The 25,710-nt window shown below is 50.6% G+C and overlaps 1 protein-coding gene across 3 annotated transcripts in view; it reads right to left on the minus strand.

Moving 5' to 3' along the window:
• The window catches only part of gbf1 (golgi brefeldin A resistant guanine nucleotide exchange factor 1), a 142,566-nt gene that overhangs the window by 51,747 nt on the left and 65,109 nt on the right, over window positions 1-25,710 (minus strand). For all 3 annotated transcript variants that reach the window (XM_080493904.1, XM_080493903.1, XM_080493902.1), the window contains 5 exons: window positions 13,001-13,055; window positions 3,386-3,533; window positions 3,098-3,300; window positions 1,479-1,632; window positions 267-478 (listed from right to left, as the gene is read on the minus strand). In XM_080493904.1, the coding sequence (XP_080350030.1) occupies window positions 267-478; window positions 1,479-1,632; window positions 3,098-3,300; window positions 3,386-3,533; window positions 13,001-13,055 (772 nt within the window). The remainder of the gene's footprint in view (window positions 1-266; window positions 479-1,478; window positions 1,633-3,097; window positions 3,301-3,385; window positions 3,534-13,000; window positions 13,056-25,710) is intronic.

Here is a 25,710-nt window from a genome sequence, read left to right on the forward strand (position 1 = left end):
GTTTCAGACTGCAGGAAGAAGTACTACTTACTAAATCCCTCTCCTTCTGTACACATTCAAAACTATCTCAATATATTCTCCCACACCTCAAGTAGAACCTCATCTGCATTTAACCATGTTTGGAAATGTAACTCATCAAATTTAGCAGAATCAAATCAAAACAGAAGATTTGGTCGTCCAGATTCCCGACAACTTTAATGAAACGTTGAGTGAATTATCTTCAGTGATCTTTTGAGGCACTGCTGCAGAACACCAGTTCTCCTTACCTGGAAAAGGTGCCGACACAGCTCGTCTTTGACCAGCACCAGTAAAGACTGGTAGTTAGCGATGTGTGCCGCCTCCAGGGCCACGGTCAGCAGCTGCAGGCCCATGTGCATCATGGCGTCCGTGTTGTGGCGGTCATGGGGATTGGTCAGAGAGATGAGGAAGCGGAAGAGTTCCCGTAGACAGGGCAGGCCATAAGGAATGAGTGAGGCTCCTACACACAGGAAACCAAGACAGCACACACAGTTCAACCTGAGACACCCAACCCTGCAACAATCAGCCCAACCCTGCAACAATCAGCCCAACCCTGCAACAATCAGCCCAACCCTGCAACAATCAGCCCAACCCTGCAACAACCCTGCAACAACCAGCCCAACCCTGCAACAATCAGCCCAACCCTGCAACAATCAGCCCAACCCTGCAACAATCAGCCCAACCCTGCAACAACCCTGCAACAATCAGCCCAACCCTGCAACAATCAGCCCAACCCTGCAACAATCAGCCCAACCCTGCAACAATCAGCCCAACCCTGCAACAATCAGCCCAACCCTGCAACAATCAGCCCAACCCTGCAACAATCAGCCCAACCCTGCAACAACCCTGCAACAACCAGCCCAACCCTGCAACAATCAGCCCAACCCTGCAACAACCCTGCAACAATCAGCCCAACCCTGCAACAATCAGCCCAACCCTGCAACAACCCTGCAACAATCAGCCCAACCCTGCAACAATCAGCCCAACCCTGCAACAATCAGCCCAACCCTGCAACAATCAGCCCAACCCTGCAACAACCCTGCAACAATCAGCCCAACCCTGCAACAATCAGCCCAACCCTGCAACAATCAGCCCAACCCTGCAACAACCCTGCAACAACCAGCCCAACCCTGCAACAATCAGCCCAACCCTGCAACAATCAGCCCAACCCTGCAACAATCAGCCCAAACCTAACAATCAGCCCAACCCTGCAACAATCAGCCCAACCCTGCAACAATCAGCCCAACCCTGCAACAATCAGCCCAACCCTGTAACAATCAGCCCAACCCTGCAACAACCCTGCAACAATCAGCCCAACCCTGCAACAATCAGCCCAACCCTGCAACAACCCTGCAACAATCAGCCCAACCCACGGAGCCAGCAGCGCCGGCAGCGCCAGCAGCGCCACATCAGACTCATGGTTAAACATGACAGAGCTGAGCGCATGGAGAAAAGAATACCGTCTCTCTGTGTGGACTGTGTGAATCGAACTCCTCGTGGGTTGACGTAGTCCATGTCGTGGACTGAAGAGCTGTCTGACTGCTCGGGGATGGACTCCTTGTCCTCCAGGACCTCTGGGATGGATTCCACTGACGCCGACTGTCGGACTTCACACTGGTTTCAAACAGAAAGGCCAGGTGAAGGTCTACAGACTGCCCACAGACTGCACTAACTAGGAGGAAGACTACCCGTACATGTAGTTACTCTAACAGGACGTGTGGAGGAACACTACCCGTACATCTAGTTACTCTAACAGGACGTGTAGAGACAGACTACCTGGACATCTAGTTACTCTAACAGGACGTGTGGAGGAAGACTACCTGGACATCTAGTTACTCTAACAGGACGTGTGGAGGAAGACTACCTGGACATCTAGTTACTCTAACAGGACGTGTGGAGGAAGACTACCTGGACATCTAGTTACTCTAACAGGACGTGTGGAGGAAGACTACCTGGACATCTAGTTACTCTAACAGGACGTGTAGAGACAGACTACCCGGACATCTAGTTACTCTAACAGGACGTGTAGAGACAGACTACCTGGACATCTAGTTACTCTAACAGGACGTGTGGAGGAAGACTACCTGGACATCTAGTTACTCTAACAGGACGTGTGGAGGAAGACTACCTGGACATCTAGTTACTCTAACAGGACGTGTGGAGGAAGACTACCCGTACATCTAGTTACTCTAACAGGACGTGTAGAGACAGACTACCTGGACATCTAGTTACTCTAACAGGACGTGTGGAGGAAGACTACCTGGACATCTAGTTACTCTAACAGGACGTGTGGAGGAAGACTACCTGGACATCTAGTTACTCTAACAGGACGTGTGGAGGAAGACTACCTGGACATCTAGTTACTCTAACAGGACGTGTGGAGGAAGACTACCTGGACATCTAGTTACTCTAACAGGACGTGTAGAGACAGACTACCCGGACATCTAGTTACTCTAACAGGACGTGTAGAGACAGACTACCTGGACATCTAGTTACTCTAACAGGACGTGTGGAGGAAGACTACCTGGACATCTAGTTACTCTAACAGGACGTGTGGAGGAAGACTACCTGGACATCTAGTTACTCTAACAGGACGTGTGGAGGAAGACTACCCGTACATCTAGTTACTCTAACAGGACGTGTAGAGACAGACTACCTGGACATCTAGTTACTCTAACAGGACGTGTGGAGGAAGACTACCTGGACATCTAGTTACTCTAACAGGACGTGTGGAGGAAGACTACCTGGACATCTAGTTACTCTAACAAGACGTGTGGAGGAAGACTACCTGGACATCTAGTTACTCTAACAGGACGTGTAGAGACAGACTACCTGGACATCTAGTTACTCTAACAAGACGTGTGGAGGAAGACTACCTGGACATCTAGTTACTCTAACAGGACATGTGGAGGAAGTTACTCTAACAGGACGTGTGGAGACAGACTAGCTGGACATCTAGTTACTCTAACAGGACGTGTGGAGGAAGACTAGCTGGACATCTAGTTACTCTAACAGGACGTGTGGAGGAAGACTAGCTGGACATCTAGTTACTCTAACAGGACGTGTAGAGACAGACTACCTGGACGTCCACAGCAGGGGCCTCAGGCCCAGGCAGCGTGGTTGCAGAGGAGCTGCACTGTTCCAGGTCTGACAGGTCTTCCCTGGACGTGGCTTTGGAACAAGTGTCCAGACCACTGTCTGTGGTGGGACTGGAGATGGAGGAGCTGGCACTGTCAGAGGCAGGAAGGCTGGAGAGGCCCTGCTCTATGAACGGGACTCCACCTACATCCAGAACATCATTTCACATGGTGTCAGTAAGACAAAGCCAGAGACAGCAGACCCCCCCGTCCCCCCGTCCCCCCCTCACCTGACAGGTTGTTGTTGCTCAGAGTGCTGGGCTGGCTCGGCTCCATCTGACCAGAGGGACTTCGAACCAGGTGACGGAGAGGCCTGGGAGAGCGTTTCTGCTTCTTCCACTTGGACGACTCGCTCATTCCTCCTGCTCGCATCTTCAACTGGAGGAGAGGAGAGGACACGACGGCAGACTGGGTGAGACCGTCCAACCTCTGCTGGGCTCTGGTCCCTCAAGAAGGCCACCATCACACAGGATGTCTCACTTTTAACACGTCTAAACACTCTTCTTCTAAGAGGGGAGGGGCTGACATCAATGTGCTCAACACATGGATGTGCTCAACACATGGATGTGCTCAACACATTGATGTGCTCAACACATGGATGTGCTCAACACATGGATGTGCTCAACACATGGATGTGCTCAACACATGGATGTGCTCAACACATGGATGTGCTCAACACATGGATGTGCTCAACACATGGATGTGCTCAACACATGGATGTGCTCAACACATGGATGTGCTCAACACATGGATGTGCTCAACACATGGATGTGCTCAACACATGGATGTGCTCAACACATTGATGTGCTCAACACATTGATGTGCTCAACACATGGATGTGCTCAACACATGGATGTGCTCAACACATGGATGTGCTCAACACATGGATGTGCTCAACACATTGATGACCCCATTGAGGCTCTGGGGGTGATGGAGTTTCCAAACGGGTCGTACTGCCCTCCTGACATGGAATGTGTGTATTCTGATCCTCTACCTGCTCTTTAACCTTAAAATATAAAACCAGACTTCCTTGAATCAAACGCAGCTTCATTCAGGTGGTGAATCGTTTGAAACGGAGATCCTGTCCTGTTTCTAGAACGACTGAATAAAGTGGATCCATCCCATAATGCTCTGTGACATGATCCTGGTCCAGATTCAGCAGGAGGTACTGACGATGACTCTGCTGGTCCAGAGTCTGATCAGGAAACCACACTCACTTTTCTTTAAACAGGGATGGGAATGGACCGGGTCAGAACCAGCGTGTTGACGCACTCTGTTCAGAAGGATGGAGGGGACCCAGACCTCTGGTTCTGAATGGACCGGGTCAGAACCTGTGTGTTGACGCACTCTGTTAAGAAGGATGGAGGGGAACCAGTCCTCTGGTTCTGAATGGACCGGGTCAGAACCTGTGTGTTGACGCACTCTGTTAAGAAGGATGGAGGGGAACCAGTCCTCTGGTTCTGAATGGACCGGGTCAGAACCTGTGTGTTGACGCACTCTGTTAAGAAGGATGGAGGGGACGCAGTCCTCTGGTTCTGAATGGACCCGGTCAGAACCTGTGTGTTGACGCACTCTGTTAAGAAGGATGGAGGGGACGCAGTCCTCTGGTTCTGAATGGACCCGATGGGACCAGGATTTGAAGAATCTTTTCCTCCAGGTAAGCGAGGCCTGTGATTGGCCTCCAGACTTCACTAAAGCTCCATAAACAACAAGTGAGAGGTTCTGGTGAACCTGAAGATCCTAAATGATCCTACAGGGTGTAAAAAGTGAGCTGCTGCTCCACTAAAGAAAAGAAAAAGGAAAACATTGTATGTGATCACGGCCTTCGAGGAACTCGGATCCCTAAACCAACACGTCATTTCAGAAAACAGGAGAAAGACATTTCTACATGCAAGCAAGTACAGAACAATCAGAACCAGGGAGCGGTTAGGTCTAGAACTCTATGAGACTGTAAACAGAGCGACCCAGACATGCTGAGAGACTGGCATGGAACACAGGAACACAGGAACCCAGGAACCCAGGAACCCAAGAACCCAGGAACCCAGGAACCCAAGAACCCAGGAACACAGGAACCCAGGAACCCAAGAACCCAAGAACCCAGGAACACAGGAACCCAAGAACCCAGGAACACAGGAACCCAGGAACCCAGGAACCCAAGAACCCAGGAACCCAAGAACCCAGGAACACAGGAACCCAGGAACCCAGGAACCCAAGAACCCAGGAACCCAGGAACCCAGGAACACAGGAACCCAGGAACACAGGAACCCAGGAACACAGGAACCCAGGAACCCAGGAACCCAGGAACCCAAGAACCCAGGAACCCAAGAACCCAGGAACCCAGGAACACAGGAACCCAGGAACCCAGGAACACAGGAACCCAGGAACACAGGAACCCAGGAACCCAGGAACCCAGGAAATGAGTGTGAAAACCAACTGAGAATTAAAAGAAATATTCATACTAATGGAGCACAAACAAGCAAAGATGTGTTGCAGTGAGCCGGGTGGGTTCTGATCTTCACTGGTCTTAAAGAAAGGCAGCTCATGTCATGTTTGTCATCACGCCCCATTTACAGGCTGGGGGGGGGGGGGGGGGGGGGGGGGGGGGCATGGGGGGCAGGGGGGCAAAGTAGGGGAAGTTATCTTCCTTACCTGCACACGTTTGTTTTTCCACAAGATATTGTAAGCCTCAGAAGAGAAGGGAGCAGGCAGGCGCCCATGATTAGTGAGGGGCAGCACATCAACACACACACACACACACACACACACACACACACACACACACACACACACACACACACACACACACACACACACACACACACACACACACACACACACACACACACACACACACACACACACACACACACACACACACACACACACACACACACACACACACACACACACACACACACACACACACACACACACACACACACACACACACTCTCTCACACACACACACACACACACACACACACACACACACACACACACACACACACACACACACACACACACACACACACACACACAGGGGGTCTGCAGAGCCTCACTCCAGACCCTCTGACTGCTCAGTGAGCAGACAGAGCATGCAACGAGGAACAGCTACATCCTCTGTGTGTGTGTGTGTGTCTGGGGGTGGGGGGGTGGGGGGTGGGGTGGGGCGGGGGGGTTGTATTGTTAACTTCATTGAAATTTGTGAAGGAAGGTACTATTTGTGGCTGCTGGTGTGTATTTATTAATAGATTTAGTTCTTTATTTATTGGTATGCATGTATTTTCCCACCTTTTGGCAGAAACTACTCAGGGATGATTTCTCGTCATCCAGGGACCAATCAATTATCAATTCTGGGACGTTAACGGCTAAGTTTCTGAATAAATTCCAGAAATCTGTGAAAAAGGTTCCCATCCAAAGTGGATGAGAGAGGCACCTCATGGAGATCAGGGTCTGTTGCCATGGAGACGCTCCCTGCTCAGTGTTTCACAGTGATGTCCACACGTGGACAGAATAGTTGGTGCCCCTCTGTTCATGACAATGACTTTGTTTTTATCATAATTCTGTTGAACCACAATTCAAAAGCAAAGTCAGATAAAAGTTCTATGGAATGAAAATCAATTAGTACTTTTGTCACATTCAAGTTATTTCTGTGAGCATTGTGGCTTTTTGTCAGTAACAGAGGGGTAGATATATATATATAATAGTTGGTGTATATATATATATATATATATATATATATACACCAACTATTTAGTCCATGTAGCTACCTGACCTACCTTGTTAGCATCAACATGAGCTAACGGCTATCATGCTAGTGAAGCTAACTCGACGGTGTTGGCGAAGGGCGGCGCTCTAAAGAGTGTAGCTCTAGGATTGTAACAACTGCTGTGGCCGCCTGCTGTGGCCGCCTGCATCCTCTGTGTGTGTCTGCTGGGTTCCGCCTGCTGCCAGGCCTCCGTCACCAGGCCTCCGTCATCAGGCCTCCGTCTATCAGGCCTCCGAGCATCAGGCCTCCGAGTATCAGGCCTCCGTCTATCAGGCCTCCGAGCATCAGGCCTCCGAGTATCAGGCCTCCGTCATCAGGCCTCCGAGTATCAGGCCTCCGAGTATCAGGCCTCCGAGTATCAGGCCTCCGTCTATCAGGCCTCCGTCTATCAGGCCTCCGTCTATCAGGCCTCCGAGCATCAGGCCTCCGAGCATCAGGCCTCCGAGTATCAGGCCTCCGAGTATCAGGCCTCCGAGTATCAGGCCTCCGAGTATCAGGCCTCTGAGTATCAGGCCTCCGTCACCAGGCCTCCGTCACCAGGCCTCCGAGCATCAGGCCTCCGAGTATCAGGCCTCTGAGTATCTGGCCTCCGTCATCAGGCCTCCGAGCATCAGGCCTCCGTCATCAGGCCTTCGAGCATCAGGCCTCCGTCATCAGGCCTTCGAGCATCAGGCCTCCGTCATCAGGCCTCCGTCATCAGGAGGTGAGACTGACAGCTTTTTCATGCTGAAGTTGTCCGAACTCAAGGCGTGCTAAACCCCATGGTGGCCTGAAGGAAGACTGATGGTGGCCTGAAGGAAGACTGAAGGTGGCCTGAAGGAAGACTGAAGGTGGCCTGAAGGAAGACTGAAGGTGGCCTGAAGGAAGACTGAAGGTGGCCTGAAGGAAGACTGATGGTGGCCTGAAGGAAGACTGATGGTGGCCTGAAGGAAGACTGAAGGTGGCCTGAAGGAAGACTGAAGGTGGCCTGAAGGAAGACTGATGGTGGCCTGAAGGAAGACTGAAGGAAGACTGAAGGTGGCCTGAAGGAAGACTGAAGGTAGACTGAAGGAAGACTGAAGGAAGACTGAAGGAAGACTGAAGGAAGACTGAAGGAAGACTGAAGGTAGACTGAAGGAAGACTGAAGGTGGCCTGAAGGTAGACTGAAGGAAGACTGAAGGAAGACTGATGGTGGCCTGAAGGAAGACTGAAGGTAGACTGAAGGTAGACTGAAGGAAGACTGAAGGAAGACTGAAGGAAGACTGAAGGAAGACTGAAGGAAGACTGAAGGAAGACTGAAGGTAGACTGAAGGAAGACTGAAGGTGGCCTGAAGGAAGACTGAAGGAAGACTGAAGGTGGCCTGAAGGAAGACTGAAGGAAGACTGAAGGAAGACTGAAGGAAGACTGAAGGAAGACTGAAGGAAGACTGAAGGAAGACTGAAGGTAGACTGAAGGAAGACTGAAGGTGGCCTGAAGGAAGACTGAAGGAAGACTGAAGGAAGACTGAAGGTAGACTGAAGGAAGACTGAAGGAAGACTGAAGGTAGACTGAAGGAAGACTGAAGGTAGACTGAAGGAAGACTGAAGGAGGACTGAAGGAAGACTGAAGGAAGACTGAAGGAAGACTGAAGGAAGACTGAAGGAAGACTGAAGGAAGACTGAAGGTGGCCTGAAGGAAGACTGAAGGTGGCCTGAAGGAAGACTGATGGTGGCCTGAAGGAAGACTGATGGTGGCCTGAAGGAAGACTGAAGGTGGCCTGAAGGAAGACTGAAGGTGGCCTGAAGGAAGACTGATGGTGGCCTGAAGGAAGACTGAAGGAAGACTGAAGGTGGCCTGAAGGAAGACTGAAGGTAGACTGAAGGAAGACTGAAGGAAGACTGAAGGTAGACTGAAGGAAGACTGAAGGTGGCCTGAAGGTAGACTGAAGGAAGACTGAAGGAAGACTGAAGGAAGACTGAAGGAAGACTGAAGGTAGACTGAAGGAAGACTGAAGGTGGCCTGAAGGAAGACTGAAGGAAGACTGAAGGTGGCCTGAAGGAAGACTGAAGGAAGACTGAAGGTAGACTGAAGGAAGACTGAAGGTGGCCTGAAGGAAGACTGAAGGAAGACTGAAGGAAGACTGAAGGTAGACTGAAGGAAGACTGAAGGAAGACTGAAGGTAGACTGAAGGAAGACTGAAGGTAGACTGAAGGAAGACTGAAGGAAGACTGAAGGAAGACTGAAGGAAGACTGAAGGAAGACTGAAGGAAGACTGAAGGTGGCCTGAAGGAAGACTGAAGGTGGCCTGAAGGAAGACTGGAGGTAGACTGAAGGTAGACTGAAGGAAGACTGAAGGAAGACTGAAGGTAGACTGAAGGTAGACTGAAGGTGGCCTGAAGGAAGACTGAAGGAAGACTGAAGGTGGCCTGAAGGAAGACTGAAGGTAGACTGAAGGTAGACTGAAGGAAGACTGAAGGTAGACTGAAGGAAGACTGAAGGAAGACTGAAGGAAGACTGAAGGAAGACTGAAGGTGGCCTGAAGGAAGACTGAAGGAAGACTGAAGGAAGACTGAAGGTGGCCTGAAGGAAGACTGAAGGAAGACTGAAGGAAGACTGAAGGTGGCCTGAAGGAAGACTGAAGGAAGACTGAAGGAAGACTGAAGGTGGCCTGAAGGAAGACTGAAGGAAGACTGAAGGAAGACTGAAGGAAGACTGAAGGTGGCCTGAAGGAAGACTGAAGGAAGACTGAAGGAAGACTGAAGGAAGACTGAAGGAAGACTGAAGGAAGACTGAAGGTAGACTGAAGGAAGACTGAAGGTGGCCTGAAGGTAGACTGAAGGAAGACTGAAGGAAGACTGAAGGAAGACTGAAGGAAGACTGAAGGTAGACTGAAGGAAGACTGAAGGTGGCCTGAAGGAAGACTGAAGGAAGACTGAAGGTGGCCTGAAGGAAGACTGAAGGAAGACTGAAGGTAGACTGAAGGAAGACTGAAGGTGGCCTGAAGGAAGACTGAAGGAAGACTGAAGGAAGACTGAAGGTAGACTGAAGGAAGACTGAAGGAAGACTGAAGGTAGACTGAAGGAAGACTGAAGGTAGACTGAAGGAAGACTGAAGGAAGACTGAAGGAAGACTGAAGGAAGACTGAAGGAAGACTGAAGGAAGACTGAAGGTGGCCTGAAGGAAGACTGAAGGTGGCCTGAAGGAAGACTGGAGGTAGACTGAAGGTAGACTGAAGGAAGACTGAAGGAAGACTGAAGGTAGACTGAAGGTAGACTGAAGGTGGCCTGAAGGAAGACTGAAGGAAGACTGAAGGTGGCCTGAAGGAAGACTGAAGGTAGACTGAAGGTAGACTGAAGGAAGACTGAAGGTAGACTGAAGGAAGACTGAAGGAAGACTGAAGGAAGACTGAAGGAAGACTGAAGGTGGCCTGAAGGAAGACTGAAGGAAGACTGAAGGAAGACTGAAGGTGGCCTGAAGGAAGACTGAAGGAAGACTGAAGGTGGCCTGAAGGAAGACTGAAGGAAGACTGAAGGAAGACTGAAGGTGGCCTGAAGGAAGACTGAAGGAAGACTGAAGGAAGACTGAAGGAAGACTGAAGGTGGCCTGAAGGAAGACTGAAGGAAGACTGAAGGAAGACTTCAGCAACTTCCCTTCAAGCTTCCTGCCAGGTGGCTTTGCTCACTGCTGAAGCTCAAAAGCCAAACACAAGAGCAGAGCAGCTGATTGCACCAGGTCTGAGGTAACAGCCTGAGGTAACAGTCTGAGGTAACAGCCTGAGGAAACAGCCTGAGGTAACAGTCTGAGGTAACAGTCTGAGGTAACAGTCTGAGGTAACAGTCTGAGGTAACAGTCTGAGGCAACAGTCTGAGGTAACAGTCTGAGGCAACAGTCTGAGGAAACAGCCTGAGGAAACAGCCTGAGGAAACAGCCTGAGGAAACAGCCTGAGGAAACAGCCTGAGGAAACAGCCTGAGGTAACAGTCTGAGGTAACAGTCTGAGGTAACAGCCTGAGGAAACAGCCTGAGGTAACAGCCTGAGGTAACAGTCTGAGGTAACAGTCTGAGGTAACAGTCTGAGGCAACAGTCTGAGGTAACAGTCTGAGGAAACAGCCTGAGGAAACAGCCTGAGGAAACAGCCTGAGGAAACAGCCTGAGGTAACAGTCTGAGGTAACAGTCTGAGGTAACAGTCTGAGGTAACAGTCTGAGGTAACAGCCTGAGGTAACAGTGTAAGGCAACAGTCTGAGGTAACAGCCTGAGGTAACAGTGTGAGGCAAAAGACTTAGACAACAGCCTGAGGTAACAGTGTGAGGCAAAAGACTTAGACAACAGTCTGAGGTAACAGCCGGAGGCAGCAGCCTGAGGTAACAGCCTGGGGTAACAGCCTGGGGTAACAGTCTGAGGCAACAGCTTGAGGTAACAGCCTGAGGCAACAGTCTGAGGTAACAGTCTGAGGCAGCAGTCTGAGGCAACAGTCTGAGGTAACAGCCTGAGGAAACAGCCTGAGGTAACAGCCTGAGGTAACAGCCTGAGGTAACAGCCTGAGGCAACAGCCTGAGGTAACAGTCTGAGGCAGCAGTCTGAGGCAACAGTCTGAGGTAACAGTCTGAGGCAACAGTCTGAGGTAACAGCCGGAGGCAGCAGCCTGAGGTAACAGCCTGAGGTAACAGTCTGAGGCAGCAGTCTGAGGCAACAGTCTGAGGTAACAGCCTGAGGTAACAGCCTGGGGTAACAGCCTGAGGTAACAGCCTGAGGTAACAGCCTGAAGTAACAGCGTGAGGCAACAGACTGAGACAACAGACTGAGACAACAGACTGAGACAACAGACTGAGACAACAGACTGAGACAACAGACTGAGACAACAGCCTGAGGTAACAGCCTGAGGCAACAGCCTGAGGCCACAGCCTGAGGTAACAGTCTGAGGCAACAGCCTGAGGAAACAGCCTGAGGCAACAGCCTGAGGAAACAGCCTGAGGCAACAGCCTGAGGAAACAGCCTGAGACAACAGCCTGAGGTAACAGCCTGAGGCAACAGCCTGAGGCAACAGCCTGAGGTAACAGTCTGAGGCAACAGCCTGAGGAAACAGCCTGAGGTAACAGTTTGAGGCAGCAGTCTGAGGCAACAGTCTGAGGTAACAGCCTGAGGTGACAGCCTGAGGTAACAGCCTGGGGTAACAGCCTGAGGTAACAGTCTGAGGTAACAGTCTGAGGTGACAGCCTGAGGTAACAGTCTGAGGTAACAGTCTGAGGCAACAGTCTGAGGTAACAGCCTGAGGTAACAGCCTGGGGTAACAGCCTGAGGTAACAGTCTGAGGTAACAGTCTGAGGCAACAGTCTGAGGAAACAGTCTGAGGAAACAGCCTGAGGTAACAGCCTGAGGTAACAGCCTGAAGTAACAGCGTGAGGTAACAGTCTGAGGCAACAGCCTGAGGTAACAGCCTGAAGTAACAGCGTGAGGCAACAGACTGAGACAACAGACTGAGACAACAGCGTGAGACAACAGACTGAGACAACAGACTGAGACAACAGCCTGAGGCAACAGCCTGAGGTAACAGTCTGAGACAACAGCCTGAGGCAACAGCCTGAGGTAACAGTCTGAGACAACAGACTGAGACAACAGACTGAGACAACAGCGTGAGACAACAGACTGAGACAACAGACTGAGGCAGAATAAGGCAGACGGAGGCAGCCTGTGGCAGATGGTGTCAGTCCCCTCTCTAATCCCTATGCTGCTCTGCACATATCAGATAGTGAGTGAGCAGGATACAGGAAGAGGTCTGGAGAAAGGAAAAGAGCCACAAACAAGCACGGCAAACAGAAAACTGAGCAGTACTCAAAGTAAAAATGATCTGAAAGACCTGACAGGCACAGGGTGAAAGGAAATATGTAGGTTTCTCTCTCTAATAGAAGTAGTATATACTACAGAAAATAATGGGAAGAGATCATGTGCTTGTGTTGCTATGGAAGACAGGTTGACACTTCTCCAGGTAACGTCCACAGACAGGATGTTGATAGAAATCTCATCACAGCAAAATGGCAATGAGGGACAATGAGAGAAACCAGAACAGGAACAAGCACAAGCAGACTGGGTTCACATTCAACATCTCAATCATGTTACCTTCTTCATGTTGGCACCAACAAAACTCTTGGCCTCCTCTTTGAACTGTGGTAATCTGGGAAAACAAAGCAGAGTGAAGTTGAATGTTTAAAAACTGTATAGGCATCTTCTCCTGGGAAGAGGAAACGTGACCTGGTCTGATGGTATGTGGACCTTATAGAAGGTAACACAGATCTGCTTGACCTTACAGTCAGACATTTTATCATCAGAGCAGAACACATGTTGCACAGCTGCTTTAATCAACACAAAGCTTGAGGGATTATTGTGAATGGATTGTACCAGCCACACACTCAGCAGAGTCACAATGGTGGCACGAGTACAATCACCTCTTCATACCAGAGTGTTTCATCAGGACACAAAGCAGAAACAGTTAGTGCTCGTACCTTTTCTGTTTCTCTTGATCTTTAGTTATTATCAGCGCCCGACCAATTAACCGGCTGATGATAGCCATGAGAGAAGAATCGGGAATCAGCTAAGAACGGGCCTCACAGTAAAATGATGCTCAGGCAGCTGCATGCTCCCAGAGCAGACACTCCCAGAGCAGATACTCCCAGAGCAGACACTCCCAGAGCAGACACTCCCAGAGCAGACACTCCCAGAGCAGATACTCCCAGAGCAGATACTCCCAGAGCAGACACTCCCTGAGCAGACGCTCCCAGAGCAGATACTCCCAGAGCAGATACTCCCAGAGCAGACACTCCCAGAGCAGAGACTCCCTGAGCAGATACTCCCAGAGCAGAGACTCCCTGAGCGGACACTCCCAGAGCAGATACTCCCAGAGCAGATACTCCCAGAGCAGACACTCCCTGAGCAGACGCTCCCAGAGCAGATACTCCCAGAGCAGATACTCCCAGAGCAGATACTCCCAGAGCAGACACTCCCAGAGCAGATACTCCCAGAGCAGACACTCCCAGAGCAGATACTCCCAGAGCAGACACCCCCAGAGCAGACACTCCCTGAGCAGACACTCCCTGAGCAGACACTCCCAGAGCAGATACTCCCAGAGCAGACACTCCCAGAGCAGACACTCCCAGAGCAGACACTCCCAGAGCAGACACCCCCAGAGCAGACACTCCCAGAGCAGACACTCCCAGAGCAGACACTCCCAGAGCAGACACTCCCTGAGCAGATACTCCCAGAGCAGACACTCCCAGAGCAGACACTCCCAGAGCAGATAAGTTCAGAGTAAAGACTGTGGTGGGCTGCATCTATCCACCGCAGCGCACAGACAGCATTGTTTAACTGACTTTAATGACATGGCCTACCTACCAACCCATTTCCTGCAGATAGTTCATTACTGACCACAGCAGCCCTACTAGGAATTCTACTTCAATAAATGTACTAGTTTGTAAATGTTGGCAGCGTCAGAGACTTTGTTTACTGAGACGATAGTGTTGCTGTTGGTGTGGAGAGCAGTATGTTGACCCACTGATGCTCCTCACACCAACACCTACGACCTCCACAATAAGAACCACAAAGACGACCCACAAGGAATGGTAGAACAGAACCAGAAACATGCTGAAAAACTGGGAGGAAAACTTGAGCTCGCACAATGAAAATCGATTTTCGCTCCAAATTCGATAAATGGATTAAATGGATTTGTTGCCCAGCCCTCGTGACGAGAGAGAGCAACTTCTTTTTGTTGGGTAACTCCACACCTTCTCCTACTCTAAGGACAATCTCCAGACTGCCACGTTAAACTAAAGAAACAACTTAAACTTGGTAGAAGACAGAGAAAGCATGTGTGACTTCTGAATAGAGGACAGGAGCGCTAAGCTTTAGAAAGTTAAATGAAGGTGAAAGTATGGCGACGTCGCCTGGTGTTGAAGACGGAGGTTCCTTGTGTGTTTTCCACTCCATTAGGGTTCAACGCTTTGAATGGGAACCTTTTCACAGATTGTTTTCAGAAACGGTCAGCCCAATTGCTAAGAAACTTTGTGTGTACATGCTACCAATGGTGCGGGAAGAAATATCCACTTCCTTACAGTTTGCAGGATTTTAAAAGTAATAGGGCTGACCTAATGAAGTAGCCAGGAGCGTACAGGCCACATCCATGTAAATACAAGTAAGACAAATGCTTAATGCTGAGTTTCACATCACCAGACAGCTTTGGAATGTTTGTTTTTTCTAAATAACGCCTATCATGTAGTTTGTTCCCTCCAGATAGCAAAAGAAGTACATAGAATGGTGTGGGACTACTTCACAAAGGATGTCCCTGGTGTGCAGCCGTCCTCCAGGGACACGGTCGGCCAGACGCAGGACACATAACCAGCCTCCAGCTTCAGAGGGACTCACGGTTGTAGGGAAGGGGATGTGGTTAAGATTGTTCTTCTGCTGATTGCTCCACACAACAAAACACCAACCCTTCTGAGGTGACTTCTTTATTGTTTTCAAAGATGTTTTCTATTGGCACTATAAGCTACTTCTGGTACATTGGTGATAATAAAAGACTCTGGCACTGAGAGGGCTTGTGAAAGTAAGTCTTCATTTATACAGACAGCATGATTATCTAATTCCCCAGAGGTTTACTGCCTGCATGCTGATTGTTCCACAACATTTCAGACAATAAAAGCATCTGGAAAAAGATGAATGTTCTCCGGGAGAGAGATGGAACCAATGGAATCTCTATGGAATCCCAGAAGAAGCTGTCCAAGCCATCAAAGTTCTGTACACCAACCCCAAAGGGAGAGTGAGAACATCTGACAGTGAGACGGAACCGTTCTCCATAAGTACTGGCGTTCTCCAAGGGAACACCCTCGCACCATTCCTGTTCACCATTGGACTCCATCGTGTATTGTCTGTGTGTAACAACCATAGGGCTCCATACCAAACCATAATCTAATCACACACCAGCAGCAGGGATCCAGCCACAGGCGTTATCCTCATTCACATGTTCTCATGTGATCTTTAAGTCACACACAAGCCTTTAAGTTGGAAGGGTTGACAGGCTTATTATGGCTGGTAAGTGTGAAGAAGAAAGCCTGTAGCACAAACAGTGTGAGTGCCGGCCCCCATTCCTCTGACCTTTTCACTTCATGGAGACAGAATGTCAGGAAGGTCCTCACCACTGTGGGCCAGGAGCCGGCAGGCTCCTTGTTCGGGGCTTCAATATCTTCTCCAGCATCCAACCGGCATCCAACCGGCATCCAACCGGCATCCAACCGGCATCCAACCGGCATCCAACCAGCACCCAACCAGCACCCAACCAGCACCCAACCAGCACCCAACCAGCATCCAACCAGCACCCAACCAGCATCCAACCAGCATCCAACCAGCATCCAACCAGCATCCAACCAGCATCCAACCGGCATCCAACTGGCACCCAACCGGCACCCAACCGGCATCCAACCGGCATCCAACCGGCACCCAACCAGCATCCAACCAGCACCCAACCAGCACCCAACCAGCATCCAACCAGCATCCAACCAGCACCCAACCGGCATCCAACCAGCATCCAACCAGCACCTAACCGGCACCCAACCAGCACCCAACCAGCATCCAACCAGCACCCAACCAGCATCCAACCAGCATCCAACCAGCACCCAACCAGCATCCAACCAGCACCCAACCAGCATCCAACCAGCATCCAACCAGCACCCAACCAGCATCCAACCAGCACCCAACCAGCACCCAACCAGCATCCAACCAGCACCCAACCAGCATCCAACCAGCACCCAACCAGCATCCAACCAGCATCCAACCAGCACAACTCAACCACATGAGAGGGTAAACACAAAGGATTGTAGGACGTGTCCTAAGCTGCTCCGCTGGGCAATATCATGGTGGGAACCTCCACCTTCCAACCTGACACACAAATACACTGACTGCTAGTGTGTGTGTGTGTGTGTGTGTGTGTGTGTGTGTGTGTGTGTGTGTGTGTGTGTGTGTGTGTGTGTGTGTGTGTGTGTGTGTGTGTGTGTGTGTGTGTGTGTGTGTGTGTGTGTGTGTGTGTGTGTGTGTGTGCTACTGACATCTCATTTTCCTGCAAAGCTTCAGAACGAACACACACACACACACACACACACACACACACAGGCAAACAAAAGGAGGTCTGCCGCCCTCCTGACATTATCCTGCCGTTAATAGAGTGTTGTCCTGCGAGCAGCATTATTGGATGATCTGTGGGTCCAACAGATTAACATGCCTAATACTTTCAGCAGGCAATCTGACGCTCCTTCTGAAGGGCTGCTGCTCATTATTCTCCCTGGGGGGGGGGGGGCTCACATCTCCATTATCCAGGGTCGGGGGGTAAGTGGGGGGGTGAACGTGACAAAATGAGAAGCGAGCTGTGTGTGTGTGTGTGTGTGTGTGTGTGTGTGTGTGTGTGTGTGTGTGGGAGACACACTGTTTGATGATATCTATGATTCCACCTACTGTGGTCTGTAATTCTTGTGTTCTCCAGTGAAACCCGGTGATAATTACAGCAGCACATCAGTTAAACCTGAGCTGAAGGGAAGCAGCAGCAGTATGGAGTTATGAAGTATAAAGTATAAAGCAGAAGGGAAGCAGCAGCAGCAGTATGGAGTTATGAAGTATAAAGTATAAAGCAGAAGGGAAGCAGCAGCAGTATGGAGTTATGAAGTATAAAGTATAAAGCAGAAGGGAAGCAGCAGCAGTATGGAGTTATGAAGTATAAAGTATAAAGCAGAAGGGAAGCAGCAGCAGTATGGAGTTATGAAGTATAAAGTATAAAGCAGAAGGGAAGCAGCAGCAGTATGGAGTTATGAAGTATAAAGCAGAAGGGAAGCAGCAGCAGTACGGAGTTATGAAGTATAAAGTATAAAGCAGAAGGGAAGCAGCAGCAGTATGGAGTTATGAAGTATAAAGCAGAAGGGAAGCAGCAGCAGTACGGAGTTATGAAGTATAAAGCAGAAGGGAAGCAGCAGCAGTATGAAGTATAAAGCAGAAGGGAAGCAGCAGCAGTATGAAGTATAAAGTAGAAGGGAAGCAGCAGCAGTATGAAGTATAAAGTAGAAGAGAAGCAGCAGCAGTATGAAGTTATGAAGTATAAAGCAGAAGGGAAGCAGCAGCAGTACGGAGTTATGAAGTATAAAGCAGAAGGGAAGCAGCAGCAGTATGGAGTTATGAAGTATAAAGTAGAAGAGAAGCAGCAGCAGTATGAAGTATAAAGTATAAAGCAGAAGGGAAGCAGTAGCAGTATGTAGTTATGAAGTATAAAGTATAAAGCAGAAGGGAAGCAGTAGCAGTATGTAGTTATGAAGTATAAAGTATAAAGCAGAAGGGAAGCAGTAGCAGTATGTAGTTATGAAGTATAAAGTATAAAGCAGAAGGGAAGCAGTAGCAGTATGTAGTTATGAAGTATAAAGTATAAAGCAGAAGGGAAGCAGTAGCAGTATGTAGTTATGAAGTATAAAGTATAAAGCAGAAGGGAAGCAGCAGCAGTATGAAGTATAAAGTATAAAGTATAAAGCAGAAGGGAAGCAGCAGCAGTATGGAGTTATGAAGTATAAAGTATAAAGTAGAAGAGAAGCAGCAGCAGTATGAAGTATAAAGTATAAAGTATAAAGCAGATGATGTTAAAGTCTTTCTCCTCCTGTTTTAACCACCACAGCTTCACTGTTTGCTCCTCATCTCATTATTAAATCTGATTTCACCAGCAGTCCTTCACAAGAGGAGAAATAGTGAGAAGGACCTGGAAACACACAACAGGCACCCCAAACCTCCACGCCATACCGGGGTCACCTGACCTCCATAGTGCAAGTTAATCTGTGTGTTTTTTCTGAACTTCTGAAATCACCAGGACTTTGACCGTCGCTCGCTATATATTGTTTAGGCAAGATAGAGAAGAAACTCCGTTAGAGGAGGAGTCGGCTAAACGCAGGAATACACTTTTCTACTAACTCTGGTGTCCCGAGACTTCTTAGGAGGTAGTACCATAACGGCAGTTAAGTACTTAACATATCTAACTTTATACTTGTTAGATCAAAGTTAGGATGCATAACAAAAAGGATGAATAATGTTAAAGTTCAAATAAATACTGTATATAATACTGTATACTGTGTCTCTCAGGATAATACTCCCGTTTAATCATAAACACTACATGTTAACATGGAGTGGCTGGCTGAGCAGTGGCTGGCTGTGCAGTGGCTGTGCAGTGGCTGGCTGTGCAGTGTCGGCTGTGCAGTGGCTGGCTGTGCAGTGGCTGGCTGTGCAGTGGCTGGCTGTGCAGTGGCTGTGCAGTGGCTGGCTGTGCAGTGTCGGCTGTGCAGTGGCTGGCTGGCTGTGCAGTGGCTGGCTGTGCAGTGGATGGCTGGCTGTGGCTGGCTGAGCAGTGGCTGGCTGTGCAGTGACTGGCTGGCTGTGCAGTGACTGGCTGGCTGTGCAGTGGCTGGCTGTGCAGTGGATGGCTGTGCAGTGACTGGCTGGCTGTGCAGTGACTGGCTGGCTGTGGCTGGCTGAGCAGTGGCTGGCTGTGCAGTGGCTGTGCAGTGGCTGGCTGTGCAGTGTCGGCTGTGCAGTGGCTGGCTGGCTGTGCAGTGGCTGGCTGTGCAGTGGCTGGCTGGCTGTGGCTGGCTGAGCAGTGGCTGGCTGTGCAGTGACTGGCTGGCTGTGGCTGGCTGAGCAGTGGCTGGCTGTGCAGTGACTGGCTGGCTGTGCAGTGGCTGGCTGTGCAGTGGATGGCTGTGCAGTGACTGGCTGGCTGTGCAGTGACTGGCTGGCTGTGGCTGGCTGAGCAGTGGCTGGCTGTGCAGTGGCTGTGCAGTGGCTGGCTGTGCAGTGTCGGCTGTGCAGTGGCTGGCTGTGCAGTGGCTGGCTGTGCAGTGACTGGCTGTGCAGTGACTGGCTGTGCAGTGGATGGCTGTGCAGTGGATGGCTGTGCAGTGTCGGCTGTGCAGTGGCTGGCTGGCTGTGCAGTGGCTGGCTGTGCAGTGGATGGCTGGCTGTGCAGTGGATGGCTGTGCAGTGGATGGCTGGCTGTGCAGTGGCTGGCTGTGCAGTGGATGGCTGTGCAGTGGCTGGCTGTGCAGTGGCTGGCTGGCTGTGCAGTGGATGGCTGTGCAGTGGATGGCTGGCTGTGCAGTGGCTGGCTGGCTGTGCAGTGGCTGGCTGGCTGTGCAGTGGATGGCTGTGCAGTGGATGGCTGGCTGTGCAGTGGATGGCTGTGCAGTGGATGGCTGGCTGTGCAGTGGCTGGCTGTGCAGTGGATGGCTGTGCAGTGGATGGCTGGCTGTGCAGTGGATGGCTGTGCAGTGGCTGCACACAGACTGCGCTGGGGAATGAGTATGTGAAGATGAGACATGTAAGTTTAAGGTACTGCAGCGTTTCCTGGTCCAGTATCTGAATGGAGAACCACTCTAGGCTGCCATTCTGAGCCTGCTGGTCTGGAGGAGGGGCTTCAGGAAGGTTTGTTTACACACTAAATGTGAGCTCTCCTCATATTGTTTCACCACTCATCATCTCTTTCTGCAGGATCATCCAGGCAGAGGAGAAAAGAGGAATCACTATGGTGACCAAAGGATCAGATCGAGGTCACTTTAAAGTAAACTGCTGTTGGGAATTAAACCACCAGGATCAATGATTCCATGTTCAGGCTTTGTTTCCCCTAACGGAGAGTCCATCCACGTCACTGAAGCTCTAACTGCCCCAAGCCAAGGACGCTGGGCTTAGTGGAACCTCTCCATGTGGAGGAGCTTCAGTTAGTGATCCATCTCTGAGCTGCTGCCAGTGATGGAGGAGGTGACAGGTGGAGGTGACAGGTGGAGGTGGAAGAAGAAAGAGGAGAGCAAACTGCTGGATTTCATCCTTGATGTGAAGCTTCCAGAGATACCATGGTCAATCTGGTTCCTTTGGAGAGAGAAGGAAATCGTCCTCTTTGTGTGGTGAAGAGTTCACTCTAGTACCCTGGAGCACCACCAGGAGCACCACCCTGGAGCACCACCAGGAGCACCACCCTGGAGCACCACCAGGAGCACCACCCTGGAGCACCACCAGGATCAATGAGGTGTTCCTCAGGACACCTCATTGATCCTGGTGGTGCTCCAGGGTCAATGAGGTGTTCCTCAGGAGCACCACCTGGAGCACCACCAGGGTCAATGAGGTGTTCCTCAGGAGCACCACCTGGAGCATCACCAGGGTCAATGAGGTGTTCCTCAGGAACACCTCATTGACCCTGGAGCACCACCAGGATCAATGAGGTGTCCTGAGGAACACCTCATTGACCCTGGAGCACCACCAGGGTCAATGAGGTGTTCCTCAGAACACCATGGGAACCCTGCCAGCTGAAGGACTAACCTGGCTCCAGGAAGAGGTCGTCCCGGCCAGCGAGGACCTTGTTTATATGTGGCATTGACTTCTAGCCTCAGCTGGGACAGCCAGAAGCCCCCCCCCCCCCTCTGAGCCTGGTTCTGCAGGAGTTTACCGTTCCAGCTTCAGAAGCAAGGGAATTGCTTCTGGGGAATCGTTGCTCTGTCTCTGAGAACGTGCCTCCAAAGGGCTGAGCTGATTTGATGCTCTGAATCAAGTTGAATTGGACTGACCTCCATTTAGAACTAGTTTCCAAAGTCTCAGGGGTCAAAGGTCACAGGCATCAGTGTGGGTTTTCAGCCTGGCCCACTACGCTCTGAGATTTCTCTGAATGGATGAATGATACTGTGGATTGTCGACACTGAAACCTCAACTTCCTCCAGGTTCATGATGAGAAACTCAAAGAACGGAGGGAAAGAAAGGAAGACGGAGAAATGACGGGATGGTCCAAGTCTTTTAGATGTGCTCAGATTTTATTTTGGAAAGTGTTTCCTTCCCTCACCTCTCTCATCCTTCCCTCACCTCTCTCATCCTTCCCTCACCTCTCTCATCCTTCTCTCACCCCTCTCATCCTTCTCCCATGCCTCTCACCCTTACCTCACCCCTCTCATCCTTCCCTCACCTCTCTCATCCTTCTCTCACCCATCTCATCCTTCTCCCATGCCTCTCACCCTTCCCTCATCCTTCCCTCACCCCTCTCATCTTTCCCTCAGCCCTCTCATCTTTCCCTCACCCCTCTCATCCTTCCCTCACCCCTCTCATCCTTCTCTCACCCCTCTCATCCTTCTCTCACCCTTCCCTCAGCCCTCTCATCCTTCCCTCACCCCTCTCACCCTTACCTCACCCCTCTCATCCTTCTCTCTCTCCTCTCTGATCCTTCTCTCTACCCTCCTTCACCCCTCTCACCCTTCCCTCACCCCTCTCACCCATCCCTCACCCCTCTCACCCATCCCTCACCCCTCTCATCCTTCCCTCACCCCTCTCATCCTTCTCTCACCCCTCTCATCCTTCCCTCACCCCTCTCACCCTTCCCTCAGCCCTCTCATCCTTCCCTCACCCCTCTCACCCTTCCCTCACCCCTCTCATCTTTCCCTCACCCCTCTCACCCTTCCCTCAGCCCTCTCATCCTTCCCTCACCCCTCTCACCCTTCCCTCACCCCTCTCATCTTTCCCTCACCTCTCTCATCCTTCTCTCACCCCTCTCACCCTTCCCTCACCCCTCTCACCCATCCCTCACCCCTCTCATCCTTCTCTCACCCCTCTCACCCTTCCCTCAGCCCTCTCATCCTTCCCTCACCCCTCTCACCCTTCCCTCAGCCCTCTCATCCTTCCCTCACCCCTCTCACCCTTCCCTCCCCCCTGGTGGGTGAAGAAACAACCATCAGGACTAAAGTCTTTATCTCATGAACACATGCTCCCCCTTAAAGACTTAATGATTTAACTTTGAAATGGATTTTCTCTTCAAAATGCCAAATTCTCATTTTAACATTCTGTGTGAAGTCGCTAAGAGTAAATTTACCAAATATGTAACTCTAAAGAATTATTCTTTTCAACTCCACCGGCTCCGTCATGCAGAGTAAACACATGATGCAGTGGACGGCGTGACTAAACACATGATGCAGTGGACGGTGTGACTAAACACATGATGCAGTGGACGGCGTGACTAAACACATGATGCAGTGGACGGCGTGACTAAACACATGATGCAGTGGACGGCGTGAGTAAACACATGATGCAGTGGACGGCGTGACTAAACACATGATGCAGTGGACGGCGTGACTAAACACATGATGCAGTGGACGGTGTGACTAAACACATGATGCATTGGACGGCGTGACTAAACACATGATGCAGTGGACGGTGTGACTAAACACATGATGCAGTGGACGGCGTGACTAAACACATGATGCAGTGGACGGTGTGACTAAACACATGATGCAGTGGATGGCGTGACTAAACACATGATGCAGTGGATGGTGTGACTAAACACATGATGCAGTGGATGGTGTGACTAAACACATGATGCATTGGACGGCGTGACTAAACACATGATGCAGTGGACGGCGTGACTAAACACATGATGCAGTGGACGGCGTGACTAAACACATGATGCAGTGGACGGCGTGACTAAACACATGATGCAGTGGACGGTGTGACTAACTACATGATGCAGTGGACGGTGTGACTAAACACATGATGCAGTGGACGGTGTGACTAAACACATGATGCAGTGGACGGTGTGACTGTATATTGTGAATGATGATGTACAGATGACCATAAATGTCCAGTACAGTGTGCAGCCAGAGAGAGAAGAGCCAGAGAGAGAAGGGCCAGAGAGAGAAGAGCCAGAGAGAGAAGAGCCAGAGAGAGAAGAGCCAGAGAGAGAAGAGCCAGAGAGAGAAGAGCCAGAGAGAGAAGAGCCAGAGAGAGAAGCGCCAGAGAGAGAAGAGCCAGAGAGAGAAGAGCCAGAGAGAGAAGTGCCAGAGAGAGAAGAGCCAGAGAGAGAAGAGCCAGAGAGAGAAGAGCCAGAGAGAGAAGAGCCAGAGGATCCAGGATGTCAGTAAGAAGCCGTGAGGAAGAGCTCAGCACAAACCAACAGTGGCCTTTACTGGAAACAAAAATAAATAAGCTTTTATCGCTTTGTGGCAAATCCTGCGTCAAATAGTGTCGCTGGAGACGAACCCCTCCAGAGAGGAGGCGAATCAAAGCATAACTTTATTTAGAGCATGTTTGTTTGTTTGTTCTCCTGCTGTGCTGCTCTACATTCAGATGAGCAGACAAGCTTTTTCTCTGTAGCTGATTCTCCTGATTGCTTCTGTCTGCTATCGCTGCCAATGCTAATTCTGTGTGTGTGTGTGTGTGTGTGTGTGTGTGTGTGTGTGTGTGTGTGTGTGTGTGTGTGTGTGTGTGTGTGTGTGTGTGTGTGTGTGTGTGTGTGTGTGTGTGTGTGTGTGTGTGTGTGTGTGTGTGATATGCTCCTTAGTATTTATGGGGGTTGGAGCTGTGCTGTTAGAGCAAAGAGCAGCTTCATCTATATGCAGATCAGACGGCTCATCCCCTCGTCTGCGGCTGAATGTGACCGGCACTCTGATGCAGGAGGACCGGCTGCTCCCTGGAGGTGTGCATGCTGAGAGAGGTGGCTTAATGCTCAATGGCATGTTGCAGCATTAGTGAGAGCAGCGGCCCACTGACCCTCTGCTGGCAGCACCAGAACCAGGGCTGAGAGAAACATCCAGAGGTGAGGAGGGACAGCACTGCCGCTCTAGCCTTTTCCCAACACAATCCTCTTCTCATTCATTAAACTATGATTATCATCATTGAAACACACATTTTGAGTTGGAAGTGATGAAGATGGTATAAAATCAGAATGACAACAAGAGGTCTTCTTCATTTAAAGTCCCTGATCAAGATGAGCTGTGCTTCTGTTTCAGTCAGACCATCAGCCATTACAGTTTACACCTCACACAAAGTACAGAGCGGTATGGAGCGGTACGGTGCAGTACAGAGCAGTACGGAGCGGTACGGAGCGGTACGGAGCGATACGGAGCGGTACGGAGCAGTACAGAGCGGTACGGAGCGATACGGAGCGATACGGAGCGGTACGGAGCGGTACGGTGCAGTACAGAGTGGTACGGAGCGATACGGAGTGGTACGGAGCGGTACGGTGCAGTACAGAGTGGTACGGAGCGATACGGAGCGGTACGGAGCGATACGGAGCGGTACGGAGCGGTACGGAGCGGTACGGTGCAGTACAGAGTGGTACGGAGCGATACGGAGCGGTACGGAGTGGTACGGAGCGGTACGGTGCAGTACTGAGTGGTACGGAGCGATACGGAGCGGTACGGAGCGGTATGGCAAAGCTACCCAGAGCCAAACCCGTGTGTGGACGCAGTCCGAGTCGGATCGTCGCGTTGCATCACGTCACACAGACCGGCAGGTTCCAGAACTTCAGCGTCGGGAACCGGAGCTCCGGGGCGGCACGCGGCGGCCAGCGACCCAATATGACGAGTGGACTTGGTAGAGCATCGGTTCCAGCCGTAGCGTCTGCTCTAGAGTCCCGGTCTCCGTCCTGCCTCGTCTGCTCTTTAGGGACCAACATGAAAACCAGTGCAAAGCTGAATATGTTAACAACATTAAAGACATTAAAATACTGAGGGCGTGTCTTAAATCAATGACCAATCAGCAGACGGCTCCTCAAAATCATGCCCGTTCTGTTGTCCTGAGTACTCTGACGGAGGGGACTCAACCTTTGGAGCCGTTACTTTTGGAAAATCCCAAATTCCCTGAACCGTACCGGACCATACCATTCCATGGGGCACGAGAGAGATTCATTCAGAACTATGAATGGAGTGTGCACCACTGAACTTCTTAGTATTTCTCACATCATCATCCGGTTCACGTGGAGAACATCGAATCTCTTTCATTCAGACCATGAGTGGACAGAA

This window comes from Lipophrys pholis, assembly GCF_963383615.2.
Source record: "Lipophrys pholis genome assembly, contig: SCAFFOLD_28, whole genome shotgun sequence".
Lineage (NCBI taxonomy): Eukaryota > Metazoa > Chordata > Actinopteri > Blenniiformes > Blenniidae > Lipophrys > Lipophrys pholis.